Raw genomic sequence first — 15,771 nt, 5'->3', positions numbered from 1 at the left:
AACAGTAAGCTATTAGTTAGGTTTTGGGGGAATCAAAGTTATACATGGACTTCTGACAGCACAGGTTGCTCAGGGGTCAAGTGTCCTTCTCAACTTTTCATGTGAACCTTTCTTCTCTCTAGACTTCCCTACGCTCATACATCTCCAATACATGGGGGTGGGGGAGGCTCTGCAATCCCTGAGGTGTTAGTGTCCACAGGAAGGGCCGTGGCTTCCCATGGCCTGCAGGCAAGGCTGTGTACTCAATCGGGTACCCAAATCCCCACAGGTGTTCAAAGGCAAATGGCCGGGAGAATGGGAAACCACCAAGGGCTACATGAGCCATCCTGTAGGATTCCGAGCTGGCTGCACCCTCTCATTCAACTTCCTCCTGAAGGCAGAGGTTCATTCTTATCAGCGCTTTTTTCTTACATACTAACAAAGGCCCTTAACACAACACTTAGGAGTTTCAACATGCTCTGGGATTGTTAACTCTATCATTCATCTTTCAGAGAAGGACAGGAAAGGTCCTGAGAAATCACATGAATGGCTCCAGACCAGAACCTTGGCTGAGATGTAGCCTGTTTACCATTCAGCATCAGCATTAGAACAGCTCTCCACGTCAAAATATATGATTTTATCAAAACAAAGTCATCGTTCCTTGCATACAATCATTATAAGCTAGTCATTTTCATTTTTGTGAGGAGGGAAAAAAGGCAAGTGCTATAAACGACTTCCATCTGATCATGTTTATAATGATATAATAGTAAACAGTCTTACAATTAAATATTTATGTCATTCCAGTTTAATAATCAGACACTATTTAAATCTAGAAAAATAGCTATCAATCAGTGAATGCCAAAACTTATGAATTTAACTTTAGAGTTCATGTTCTCCCACACACTAAATGTGGGCCATACGCACAGATGCGTGACACAGACTCCACTGCAAATGGACCCTACCCTGAACCCTGAGAAATTCAAACAAGAGCCCGATAATGAAATACAGTGAAAGGACACACATCACAACCTAACATTGGATAAAATTCAGGTCCTGTGGAAAGGGACAACAATACACCTGGAAGCATTTTTTTAAATAGCCTGCATTATGAGAACGGTGGTTGAGAAAGCGTAGTCACTTTCTTGTGGTGTAAAGCTTTCCCCCTTTATGCCAGGCTTAAACAAAGTTCAGTGGGGCATCAAACTGCCTGTTTTAAATTACAGTCTGTATTTTAAAATAGAATGCATGCACGGCATGTTCCTGAAGCCAGGGGGTGGGAGTGTTATTCATGGAAAATTGAAGGCTTGTTGAGTCAATAATCTTCTTTCACACAGTAACAATTTTCAGCTAAAATTTCTTGACCCAAACAAAGGAAAACAAGACCATTCAGCTATTTTACAACAATTTAGAGAAGGCAAAAGAAAAAGATGAGAACCATAGAGACGCCTCTAAAATCCCACACTGTGAGGGAAGAATAGGAAATGGTGCTCTCAGGTAAGAGCCTTCTCTACACATATTTATTTCCTCTCTTAAAGCGACAGTTTTTTGTTTTTCAGAGACGGTATTTGAAGGCACGGCTAGCATCACACCTCAGTATCTCAGGACTCTGTTAAAAAATAAACGATGCAGGAAGAAGAGTCTTGTCGTCATTAATGATGTTGGTCCAGCATTTCCAGCTCCCTGCCTTCCCAGCACACAGTAGGACTGCACTTCCCACACCCTTATGATGGGCAGGGCTTTGTGACTAATTCTGCAAGTGACCTGTGAGTAATGAATGGCTTTCAGGAGTGAAAGACCCTCCGGGGAGTGCTGGTTTCCCTCCAGGACAGTGACTGTCAATGTATAAGACAGTGGCTGATCTGCAAGTCTGATTCCTTGAGTTACTGCCCTTCTGCCAAACTATGTGTTGTCCACATAACAAAAACAAAGAATATACTTTCGTTGTGTTAAGCCTCCGAGATTGAAGGGCTCTTTTTAACTATAGAATACCTATCCTGACTGATACAACTCGAACAGATGCCCTCAGATGCCCCCAGGCATACAGGGCTGTGTCACACCAGGAGCCTGTTACAATACAATTTTGACCAAGTGCACCAGCAGGGCTCTATTGGATAAGATACCACATCAAGTTGATGCTTTCACCTAGAACCTTGCTATTTATCAGTCAGTCAGAAACCGGGTCCCGAAGAGGTGACACAACTGGAACTCTTGCCAAAGACCCAAGAACAAAAAATTAAGTATCCCCCAAATCTCCAAGGCAAGATTTGCAAAGCTGGTTCAGGTGTAATGAAGCACATCACTTCTTGGATTCAGATCCTGCGACAACAGCAGGAATAAATATGTGTTCTGAGGCCTTTCCTCCCAGAACCCACAGCGTGGAGCAGGCAAACCACTCCCTTTCAGCTGGCTGCTATTTGATATTTCCATTTATGAATCAACCGGTGAATTTCCTTTTCCCTCTGGAGTTACAGGTTAACATGTTTCTTTCAGACTTAGATACATTTGAATATTTAGGTAACCTACACTTAGGTTCATCACACTTTAAGTGTATATATACATATGTGTACATGTATACATACATATTTATATACACACACATATATAAATAACATGAATGAGTAATATGCTTGTTGCTTCTGCTTTTCTATTATAACTACTCTCATTTCTGTTTTTTTTCTAGTCTTTGTCAATATGGAAACCTACTTTACATGCCTGGATTTATATTACACATACAATTTTTGTTCTTTATATTTCACCAGCCATTATTTCATGAATTCTTTTCTCCATTTCTGCATAGTCTTCAGATTTTTCCTATTTTCATTGGAATAACTTTCATGAGGTTGAAAGTCCATTGGGTAACATGATGTGAAATTGCCATTTATAGGTCAAAAATGGTCAGACTATTGAATCAGCATAACAAAATTTTCTTAACTACTCTTCAGTGATTGAACATGTGGATTGTAACAGGTTATAACCTCAGAATAAATCTGCTTTAAATATTTTTATGCATTTATTTAAGAATCTGTCTTCTTAGTATGTATCCCCAGATGTGGGATTGCTGCCTAAATGTTTCCTTTTCCCTCTCCTCCTCTCTGGTGAGACCTTGTGTCTGCTCGAGATTGAACTCCAACGGCCCCTACTTGGGGAGACACCCAGAATCCCCAGGCTCTCCACGAGGCAGACTGCATGTTCTGAAGCACTGACTATTCCACAGATCTTGACATTTTTAGCCTACCAGTTTGCATTCAATGGCCTCTGAGCTTCTAAACTGGCAGTTAATATTAAAAATAGTTACTTCCAGTCCAAAGAAAAATAAATGCAATTAACCAGTCCACAGATGCTCCTATGAGCTCCCGCTGGTTATATATCTCTCATTATATCACACAGATGTGTGCCTTCAGTTACCTACGAAGTGGCCACCGTAAATTAAGATCTATTTCCCACCTAGCGTGGTAATATAAGGTAAGTGCACTCAAGGCCTTTTACCCGCCATGCCTGCGCAACTGGAGGACGCCCTCTGCCCCCGCAGGTACCAGTGCAGAGGAGGGACACGAAGGAGGCTGCCTGGCTCAACATGCCAAGAACTGCTGTTTGTAGAAACAGAAACAGCGGGTTAGAATGAGAAAAGCTATCCCTGAACATCGGTTGTTTTTCATTCTTGCATAAAAGTACTAAAGTTAAAACATAAAGGAGCTAGGCTGCTGACAAATTCTCCTAGCCAAGCCCCCACACCCAGACGTGTGAATTCCTCACACACACTGTTATTTGTGGTTTATATTTTTAAAGCCAACACTACTGCTCTCCCCGCATTGTAAGCAGAGAGAGCCCCTCTGGTCAGAGAGGCTTATGTCTGCAGCGATTCTGCGCCAGCAGACCTGGAGGTTGCGTGCAGCCAGGCCTGTGGGGCCACTGAGAAGGCCCCAGGGCTCCAGGTAGGTCAGAGCAGCAAGCTGGGTCAAAACTTTCTGTCCTCACTTGTTATGGGAAAATCTGTATGCCTACTTTTCCATTAGCCAGGAGTCTGTGCACCATCATCCCTTACTTAAGGAGCCTCATTTATCAACCTACAGATCACAGTTATCCTTCTATATCAAAACCAATATCCTGCAAGACAGTTAGGTTTCAGCCTCTCTTATTTTCACTTCTGTCTATTGCCTATTTTTTATAGTACTCCTTCATTAATTTTTTTTTTGAATTGACAGTCCCATAAAATGGGTTGAAATTCATTTCCGCCATATTTAAATGCAAATCTTCAGAATTTATGTGAAAAAGTTTGCAGGGTATATGCTTAGTTACAGGTGTGTTTTTTAAAACTTAATGAATTTTTAAAAATAACACATTGCCACTAAGCAAATATCTCAGCTATAATGAATTTATAATTACCCATTTATTTCAACAGGACTGAAGATCTCAATTTATAAACACTTTGTACACAAACATTTGAGTTATTTAAAAGCAAACTATAATTCTTTTAAAATATTATTTTATTCAAACTTCCATGTATTTGGCCTGCTTTTACCTGGAAAAAATCCAAACTGGTGAGGTGTTACTGAATATTCATTTATAGAACAAATATCTAAGTGGAGGATTTTTTTGAAAGAGGGAGAAACATACCTTCCCACTTCCTACTATTTCTTATCTTGTTCAAGTATTATCCTCTATTTTCAAAATGACTACGAATATCACAACAATATTCTGGGGGATAAAATTATAAAACATCACCTCTTAAAGAAACAATCCATGTTGGAAACGAAACATTTATCAGAGTCACTATCCCTTTTCCTAATTATGTGTTTGTTTCAATCTTAAGCCCCAAAAAACCTGATGTCTCCATATTGAGTAGGCCAGTGACTAATATTACATTGAAGGACACAGTAAACCCTAGGTAAAAAATAGAAGTAGTGTGTGTTCTGTTGAAAACTCTTCCAAGATATCAAAATGTGTCCGTACCTCCCATTTGAAGCCTATGCCAGGGATGCTGCGGCTGCAAACACTCTCCTGACCAGGCACCACCCTTCAGACAACCCCTGCTCCCTACAGGGGGCTCGCGGTTCCATAACTAACCTCAACATATTCTAACAGCATCAGAGAACACGGATAACAATAGCTCCCGTCTCAGTTGCACACAGACATTATCAATGTTTGAACACCGAGATAAGGTGACAACAGATTAGATTTCTCTTTTATTCACTTATAATTTTTTAAATGTTCAGACTGATATGAGAAGGACTAATCAACAAAGGTGAGTACATTCTTAACTTCTGAGTGACAACATTTAAATCAAGTTAAATGTACAAATTTTAAAAGTTTGTAAAGAGTTCATTCAGCAGCCATATATCTAATTCTTACCTGGTAGATTTTAACTTTGAAAGACTCTACCAACTAACAGATTAAAATCATCTTCACAATTTGTATTTCTAGTTGAATTGATAACACAGTAAAAGCAAAACCAATTAAAAAAACATTTCACCTAGCTTTTTCCAGTAATTTTCAACTTTTCACAAGAACTGTATTATCAAATCTATACACTTAAAATGTCCCTATTAACATATCATCGATATTCTACATGGTACATGACCTTTCACCCCTACCCAACATAAATGTCATCAAAGACTTAAAAAAAACAAAACATACATAGAGTGTTCTTTTTCCGTTAAGGCAGATCCTTGACGCTCTGTTGCTAATACCTAACCCCCAAATAACATTATAATAACATTTTCCAATAATTCTCTTTCAGGCTTCCAATATCCTGTTTAACACCCTCTGTTTCAAAGAACAACCAGCATTTACTACCTCCTTCCTTTCACAGAGGGACAAAAAACATACGTTTTATCTACACCTCAATATTCCCTTCTAATTGCAAACTCAACAAAACTGCCATAAGCACAATTCCACAGGACAATTAGGGTTTTTTAACTAAACTGGGAAAGAGCAAATCCTTTTCATGCCAACCTCTGTAACTATTTCTTATTTAGGGAAGAAAGGGTCACAAAGATCTTTTTAATGATCTGGTGGACCTTTCAAAGGCTATGAGGACATGACTGATCATATCGGTGTCTTCGGTAAACAGAATAATGGGCCCATCTGAAATGCAATGGTGCAGGCCTCTTCTGAAGAATAAAACAAGTAGTTATTTCTCAACTAAGGAATATTTAACAACTCAGGTCCCTGGAGGAGAAAGCCTATTTGCTTAGACGAGTAAGAAAAATCAGAGCTTTTTGGTTTGTTTACTTCTTTGTGCACATTTATAAATATTTTATTAACAAGATATCTATCTGTACCATATTTACTGAAATTATCATTACTGCTTCTGTCCATTTCTTTAATTAAAAAAATATATATTACTAAGGAAGATGTTTTCACTTCCTTTTAGCATCATTATCCAGAAGTGCCCACTTCTCTTAAAGCTTAAAGTCCAAGGTAAAACTCAGCTGCAATTTTATGATGAAAGAAAATGTCTGTAAGAATAAGACCACCTGCAACACAGCGTCACACACTCTGACGACCACTGTGTGCCTGTGACACAGAGACACACAGGCTTGCCTGCTGTCAGTTCAGCACCTGGGAAAAGATCCCGTAAGCAATTAAAAGAAAATGCTGAAACTATTTAAGAATACTATATAATAAAAGCCTAATATTCTATGTGTCCAGTAGTCCGGTGACTAGTCGACTATTCAACCAATCAAAGTGTAATATGCTAATGATATGCTAAGGCCGCTCAACCGCTCGCTATGACGTGCACTGACCACCAGGGGGCAGACAGTTGACTGATTGACCAGTTGCTATGATGTGCACTGACCAGCAGGGAGCAAATGCTCCGACCGGTAGGTTAGCTTGCTGCTGGGGTCCGGCTGATCGGGACTAGGTGAGATGGGGCTGGAAACGCCCTGGAGCCCTCCTGTGGTCCCTCCCCAGCCCCGATTGTATACTGGTGGGATCCCTCGGCCTAGCCTGTGCCCTCTCACAATCCGGGACCCCTCAAGGATGTCAGAGAGCAGATTTCGGCTCAATCCCGCAGGCCACTCCGCTCGAGAGCACGCCAGATGCAGGGCTCATGGCTGGTGAGCGCTGCTGTGGTGTGAGCCTCTCCCAACGGGGACTAATTGGGCGCAAGCCCGTGGCAGGCGCAGTGGGGCCCGAGATGAGCAGGAGCGGCAGGTAGGAGCTGCAGGCGGCATTGGGCTGCAGGTTTCAGCCCGATCTCCCCAGGCCACCCCAAGGGACCCCACCACTGCACGAATTCGTGCACTGGGCCTCTAGTGTACTTACAAGTTTTCACATCAACTATTAGGAAAATACCTACTGCATAAAACATAAATATTCAAAAAAGATCCTACTCTAATGGGAACCAAAACAGCTATAAAAAATAACTAAAATAAAAAGATAAACAGTGAATGCCACAAAAGATGAAAATATAACAAAAGACTCAACAAAAAGTGCTGCATCACATTTTGGGGGTTATCTTAGAATGTAAATTGAGATATACTCAATGTTTATAAAATAAGAGTTAAATTTATAGCATTTTTTAGACTTTCCACTGTTTATTTCGTTTAAAAATTCTGGCTCACTTCATATCAATATTAGAGGTAGGAAAAAACTATAGAATATGCTCTAATTTTCTAAGTGATGATATTACAAGGAGACAGAGTTCTTCAAACTAATGTTTTTCATACTTAATCAAGGACATGCTTAGAGAGAGGAAGGAAGACAGAGAGGGAGGGGGAGGGAGGAGAGAGCGAGAGCAAGAGACATTGATCAGCTGATCTCCATACCTGCCCTGACCGGGGGTAGAACCTGCAACCTGGGTATATGTGCCCTGACGTGGGTATATGTGCCCAACCTGGGCCTATGTGCCCAGGAATCTAATAGGCAATCTTTTGGTGCACAGGACGATGCCCAACCAACTGAGCCACTCGGGCCAGGCTCAAACTAATTCAACATTACATGTTATATGCTAAGATTTGTCAATAATGGTAATACAAAAGGTATGTAAGTTAATGTATCTCAACAGGGAAAAAGCTGTATGGTTAAGAGGTATGGAAATAAGTGGACATTGTTAAGGAAGATTTGTTCTGAGATTAGGTCTGAGTGCATTAAGTGAAAAGCAAATATTACTGGTCATGGCCCCAGGGCAACAAGAGGACAAGTATTAATTTATCAGTCATTTGCTTTATGTGGATGATCTGAAGACCTAAATCAGCTGGGAAACAACTACATTAGCTACTGAAGATCACCAAGAATTTAACGATGTGCAAATATAGACAAATACCAGTTCAAACAATGGTGAGAGGACAGCTCACTAAGGCATCAAATTATAGATCTGGCAAAAGGGTGCTGGAAAGGTCCTGACTTTTTGTAATGGAAAGTTAACTGTGGAACAAACACATGCTGAAGAAAACATCACAATGCAGAAAAATATTACAAAATCCACCTCAATATAAGCAAAAAGGTTCCTTGTAGTTACATTTGTAATGATAAGACTTACTAACTATACATTAGAATCACTGTGCCACATTTTAAAAATGTACAGATAAGACCACAATTTCCTTAGTTCCAAATTACAAAGCTAGAGATTACAAATATGATGGATTACCTTTTACCTTAAGTAAAAAGACAAAATATATATCACTGACATTTGTTAAGAAAAAACACAGCATAAATCTACAAAAGACTCCATAGGAAATTCAGATAAATAACAAGTATAGTTTCACAGTACCGATAGTATCTACTTAGCCAAGTTGGAGAATTAAAATACTTAATAATAAATGTAACACTAAAAATATGTGATATTAGATCCGTACTGAACACCAACAAATCTTTTCCCCAAACTATAATTACCTTAATTGTGTATATCAATGTATCCACCTAAATAAAAACATATTTGTAAACTTCATTTAGAAACTTTCTACATAAACAGAGTCTGTTGGAAAAATATGTGGTGTGCTAAAATTCATTTAAATAAAGCCAGTTTTCATCTTCACAGATGGGGGCAAGGGGTTAGGTACACCGACTGATCTATATAGTTTGTCCTTCACCTTCATTCAGTGACCGGTATGGTACTTCCATAAACTCACCATAAAACTTGAAAACTTTGCTCTCTAAAAAAGATCACTGAAATGTTATTGAGTCAGGCAGCATCTTACTTATCTGTGAGTTACCAAAAAAAGAAAGGAAATACCAACTAGGGCAAACACTTAAGAAAGAAAATAAGCCATTATATGATATGTATACAAATAGAGTAATTCAGAAAAATTTAAACGATTGATGAACACATTGCCTTACTTCCTAAAATACTTTTAGCTGCTTTACCAATAGTAATCAACTCAAAAAGCACCATCCCAAAGCAGGCTTCTTTCTGCAGCAGTGTTCTGGGACTCCCACACTTCCTCCCTCCCTAAGTCTGCAGTGAGTTAGCTGAATTTCAACTCCCCATTCCCATCAGGGCCGGAGGAGAAGCACAGCCCGTGGGTGATGCCACAGTTCCAGCGGATCTGAAGAAAGCAGAACACTGAAACTATTCTTATAGCTAACAGAACACCCGGATCAATACAGAACAAAGTCTCCAATCTGCGTATCAGTGTATAGCACCAACCAACCACAAACCTACAAAGTTAGCTTCTCTGAGAAGACTTAAAAACTGGTGGGAGGAAGAAAAGTGGAATTCATTGTCCATCTGCTTCCCAGGAGTCAAATTCCTAAAACCAGGCCAATTTCCAAATACTCAGCAAACGCTCCATTTATCAACAGTGTGTGCGCACGCACACATGAGCACACACGCACACCCACATACTACATGCTCTCTGTGATTTATCTAAAGAAAAAAGCTTATAGGATAAAACACAGAATCCATCACGTTCTTCATTCCTTCAAAAACCAAGTAACTATACAATCAGTACTCCACGGTGACTAAAAACATGCCACAATAAATGCCACCCACCAGAGAAATAAAAGCTGTAAAATTAGAGTTTCAAAAACGTGTGCATCAGATTTACAGATCCCGGACACGCTGTCGCCATCACTTACCTTCTTCCCTAGGGCTACGTGTACATGGAAAATGGGGGTGGTATGCCTGCCAAATGCCATGCATGACATTCATTACCAATGCTGTTCTCAATGTTCAGAAGCAATATAATAAATCGTGCTTAATGTAAACATATTTAATATTGTGGTTAGCCTGAACTCCCACCTGAAATAAAATTTCTTAATAGAGATTAAGTAATAACAATAATTCTTCAAACCAAAACATTGTAACAAGAAAATATAAAATTTTGTACAGATGTATTATTTTAGTTTATAAGGAAAACCTCATTTAAATTAGGCTGTTTATTAAAAAAGCAAATTAAGCACAGATGAACTATTTATGAGCATCAGCATTATACCCTGTAATACAGCCTCTACTCTAGTCGATATGTACACCAGCCACCAAACAGTATTTGCTGGTGGAAATACTTATATGCTGCTTTTTCCAATTTTAAACTAAAATACTTTCTTTTGGGTGAAAAAAAATGGGCGATTTCTCATTATATAAAGTCCCTGAAGAAATTCAAACCACCACCGGATGCTTTATCTCATCATTTATATGCTTTGCCTAGTGGGAACCCCTTAATATTGAGCTCTTATAAAACCCCCTCAGGACTGTACCATGACCAGAGAGCAACAGGCTGTACCAAGTGCAGCCGTACCACACAAACACTTTTCTGCCACAAAACCCAGCAGCCAATAAAACCCTCCAACTGGACTCAGAGACGCGTACAATGAAATAGACTTATCCAGATTTATTCGTAGGCCTACATAGCTCCTAAGAATAAAGCCCTTAAAAAAATCGCAAATATATCTGAAATCTAGAAACTTCTAAGCTTTAATATAAAGTAGAACAAACAAAAACAACAGCTTCTTAAAAAATCTTTAACCCCTGACATTTCCAAATCAGCACATTAATGTCTTACTGGTAAACTTGATGGTCTTTCTTGTTGAATCAGGTTCAAGTCTTCATGGTTAGGCTTCCCAGGAGCCAGAGGAGGTTGAGACCTAGTTCCATAGCCTTCCTGAGACATGTCCTAAGCAAACACAAACAGAAAGCACTTCATAAATATTGCAATGCGTTATAAGCTTCTTCCGTAACCAAAATGAAGCAAAGGTTTATCACAGACTATCAACTCATGTTACCTTTAAGCAGGCATAAAATGTCACAGCTATCATTTCTTAATACTTTATCAAAAGTAAAAACAAAAAGGCAGTGAACTGTCAAGAGCACAAACATACACGTCATTAAGAGCTAAACTTATTACAAGACCGTATGAACCAAAGGCCGTATTTGAACTTTGCAGGAAGATGATTAGTCAGTAAAAGTTGGAGGAGGGCAGCTATAACCAACGTCCTTCTAAACCAGCGGTTCTCAACCTGTGGGTCGCGACCCCTTTGGCAGTCGAACGACCCTTTCACAGGGGTCGCCGAAGACCATCCTGCATATCAGATATTTACATGACGATTCATAACAGTAGCAACATTACAGTTATGAAGTAGCAACGAAAATAATGTTATGGTTGGGTCACAACATGAGGAACTGTATTTAAAGGGCCAGAAGGTTGAGACCACTGTTCTAAACCAAAGCAAACCAAAAGCTATTTTACTGTGTAATTCTGATTTTGGTGGTAATGTTTGACTCTGATTTTGGTTGAACTGCCTTTAATATTACCTTGAAAATGTTAAAATAATTAATGAAAACTTTATTATCAACTGGCTTTTAATATGCCCTCTCAATAACCCACAAAACAACATAATTATTAAGCTCATAGTATCCTGGGGATTCTACAAAAACCAATAAACAAAGCGCTTACAATTCCTATGTTCACGTGGCACAGTCTCCAGAGAACCACAATAAAGAATAAAACAGCAGTGGGGAACAAAACACGCCCCCAAAACCTGCTGAGGTACCAGAAACTTATCATTAACATGGCCTTTCTGGCATCCTGTGGAACACTTTTCCAGGATGTATTCCGCGTGGCCTCAGCACTGCGCTGGAGTGACATTATAGAAACCAAACGCCACGCCACACCGAACTTACTCCGCACCAGGCCTCGCGCTGCCTAACTGTGCCTGCTCAGCTACTAAGCACTCTACACCACTGGCACCTGAAGCCCAACAGCGGGACGGAATGCGAAATACTTATTACAGCAGGCCTTAATTGGCACGCAAAGTGGAAGAACCAGCTTCTGACTGAAAAGGGGGGAAAAGAAAAAACATCACTTAAAAATAAAGTTCTCTCCCTTTCCCTGTCAGTTTAAATGTGTTAGAATTAAAGAAATATGACGTTCTAATGCTCCTGTTAAATCTTCAAAATAATACTTCAAAAATTAATCTTTATTTTAAAAATTAAGGTTTATTAGGTGAAACCCTATAAAAAGCTTTTGCTGCCCCACCCCTTTCTCATGCAGTAATGCACTTAAAATTACACGGCTTCTTAAGCCAAGAAACTTTGAACCAATAGCTGATACTACAAAGTACACAAGCTGCACAAACTAGATTTAACCAGCCAAGTGTTGGTGCAACCTGCTTAAACAGGCTCTGTGAAGGGCAGGCCAAGCAGCATTTCCCAAGCAGCCCTTCTTCCCTTTAAATAAATCCACACACATAATTAATCAAGATAGCTAACCTCTAACAGTAATGCATAATGCCCTGTCAGCAGTACACTCCGTAAGGGAATTAAATCCAAGTTGTCCAGGTTTTTAACCTATAAAAGACAGGTGAGCACATGCAATCCAAGGATACTCAAAAGGGTTAGCTCTGCAATCCGGTTGCCAGCAGAGTGTAACAAGTAGGCTGTAGGGGACAAAAGCCAAGGCTGAAAGATTATCACCACTCGCCTGGCCCCCTTCCCCCAACACCAAGTTTCTTCCAGATCCCGACTTCCACTTGTCACAGGGGCTTCCAGCTGGGTGCCCTGCGGGGGCCTTTAGATTAACAGGGAGGATTTCAAATCAAGTAGGGCACAAGGCCTCCATTCAGGGGCCTTCACCCTGTTACAAAAACCCCACAAAGGTGCAGGACAGCTCACAATAGGCAAACAAATGAGCAGAGGCTTGCTCCTCAAACACACACACATTCATGGGCTTTCAGACACGGATGCTAGTAATCTTCCGTTAAGAAACAGGAACAGGCTCATGTGCCCTGTGCTTTTATTAGCCTTTGAAATTTCTTTATATTTTCTTTTGTAGCTGAATGAACTGATTATTTTTAAAGTTAAAAAAGGCCATTACAACTATAGTGAATACACATTTCAATTTAGAAGCTGTCCGCTGTAAAATAAGCAACACTTAACAGACTGAGCTATCAGGGAATTTTACGGCTTTGAAAGTTCAAACTAAGTAGATTTCACCAAAGTCTCCCAACCACAAGAGGCTTTCCATTATTAAATACAGTTGGGGGGGGGGGGGAGACACAGTGAGCAGTGAGAATCGCTGAAAATGGGACTTGTTCCACCTCAATTTTATGTTTGAACGGAAGCATTAATTTCACTGAGAGAACATCCAGAAAAGTCCCCAGTTTTGAACGAAGGCCATCATCATCGCCATGTGACTTACACTGGGACTAAAAAGTCTGTGCTTGGCTGTTTTAACAAAGACAGGAGTTATATCTCCTAACAAACCTGAGCTTCCCCCTTCTGTGAGTTTTCACGTTCTGGTACGTCCTCACTTTCATTTCAGGAAGAGTAAAGAGAGTAAGTACTTTAACAACAATAAGAGAGCGACGCCAGCATCATAGTCTACAAGCACAGCGTCACTGCCAGCCTTGCTTCTCACAAGTCTAAACAGAGCACACTAGCCTGGCACTCGTTTGCACACACACCATGACTGAGCCCCTGCCACACGCACGCAAAGCGCGCCTCTCACAGACTATCACACTGGGAAGTGGGGTATCGCCCACTTTTCCCAAGTTTGCTTTATGCCACCTCACTTTTAGGAAAGCTCTACATTGGTACCTGTTTTGCTAACAGAAAAGACTCAGAAGAGAATTTTCCCTTTTGAGAGAAGTGAAAATAGCGCGCAGCATCTGTTTCCCAGGAGCCATCACAGAGGCAGCAGCCCTGCGGCCACAGGCCCACAAGCTCCTTCCAGAGCCACACTCAGCTTCGGAGCCACACTCAGCTTCGCCGCTCAGCCTCCTCCACCAGGGCATGGCCAGTGATGAGCATCTGCGCTTTATCTTTGTTTATTCTGTGCACGTTAGCAAGAAGTGTCCCAACATAATCACAGATTACGTTCACACGAGGCTCCGCTGCTGCCTCCTCTGTCTGTCTGCGCCTCGAAAGCTGGGTCCCTCAGACTTTACTCCAGGCCTCCACGCTGATGTGGAGGACGAGACTTCCGAATCTCTACTTCCAGTCCCATGCACTTTCTCCACACTTTGACCATCTCTACTGTAGGTAGAGCCCTATGCACTCATCGTGTCCAGAAATGACTCTCCTGACTGTCCTTACACCTGATCGCCTGCACCATCCACACCCATCTGACGCTTCACCAAACCCCAAATCACTGCCAAGGCCGTCCCCTTCCCCTTTCCAACTGCCAGCACCTTCACTGGCCGCTTTGGGCCACACTCGCTGGCCCACATGTTCGCACAGCAGACATGCTAAACCACGGAGGGCATGGTGCACTGCATGGCCGAGGCCTCCTCCTCGGTGCCCGCACAATTAAGTCCAGTCCTTGGTCTGGTAGAGAGCAGCTCATCAAATACCCTCCAGCTGCCACTCCAGCTTCACCTGGGCCTCTCCCGGGGCACTGCATGTCCCTGGCTTCATGCACTGACTGCTCAGGGGCTCCCACAGGGCCACGTGTCTGCATGTGTGGCTCTCTCGGTCTCAGTCTCGGTCCCAAGTCGATGTCCTTCCCTCTGTATCTGCAAAGCACCTGGCTGTCCCCAAGATCCCTGTAGAAATGAACTCCACCATCACACAAAACCACCTCATGCCGACTTCAGCTCAGCCCTCCAAAAGAACTTCCAATGCTGTGTTTTAACTATTTGTTTGTGTGTCTCCTGAATGAGATTCTTACTTCCTCGTGTATTCCGTGTGGAGCACTCAATAAGAACCCGGTGAATGACTGACTGAGTGGCTTCTCAGAGCTCACACTTAGAATTAGACACAGCAATACAAAGTAAATGTATGAGGATAAACACATAAAACTGAACAAAACTTGGGCTCACGTCCAAGAATATTTATCATGTTAACAGCTACATTGCCTGGTAGCAATGTGCTACAAAACACATTTTGTTGTTTGTTACTGGCAGTCTTATGGCAAAAGAATGCAGTAAAAAATATCCTGAAAATTAAGAGGGAGAAGACTATAGCAATGATCAGTAGTGTCATGAAAGAGAGAATAAGTCAAGACATTGTATACCTCCTCATGAACAAGCCAGCAATGAAATGTTCTTGCCCAAAATAATTGATAAGTTTGACAAAGCCTGTATTTCTAACTACCAGATTTTCTATAATAATAAAAGCGTAATATGCTAATTAGACTGGACAGCTGAACGACCTTCCGGACATTATTCCGGACAAAGCTGCAGAGTCCGGGGTCAAGGCAGAGGTGGTTAGGGGTGATCAGGCAGGGTGGTAAAGTGGTTAGGGGCAATCAGGCAGGCAGGCGAATGGTTAGGGGTGATCAGGCAGGCAGACAGGCGAGCAATTAGGGGTGATCAGGCAGGCAGGCAGAGTGGGTAGAGGCAATCAGGCGAGTGGTTGGGGGCTATGAGGCAGGCAGACAAAGTGGTTAGAAGCCGATCAGGCAGGCCAGC

The 15,771-nt window shown here is 41.3% G+C and overlaps 1 protein-coding gene across 1 annotated transcript in view; it reads right to left on the bottom strand.

Moving 5' to 3' along the window:
• ARID1B (AT-rich interaction domain 1B) overlaps positions 1-15,771 on the bottom strand; it is a 305,167-nt gene that overhangs the window by 209,752 nt on the left and 79,644 nt on the right. The window contains 1 exon segment of the mRNA XM_023758177.1: positions 10,926-11,036. Within this exon segment, the coding sequence (XP_023613945.1) occupies positions 10,926-11,036 (111 nt within the window).

This window comes from Myotis lucifugus, unplaced genomic scaffold (assembly GCF_000147115.1).
Source record: "Myotis lucifugus unplaced genomic scaffold, Myoluc2.0 scaffold_125, whole genome shotgun sequence".
In the NCBI taxonomy this organism is placed as follows: domain Eukaryota; kingdom Metazoa; phylum Chordata; class Mammalia; order Chiroptera; family Vespertilionidae; genus Myotis; species Myotis lucifugus.
Note: the sequence above shows the minus strand (reverse complement) of the source record. Positions and strands in the feature narration are given on the sequence as shown.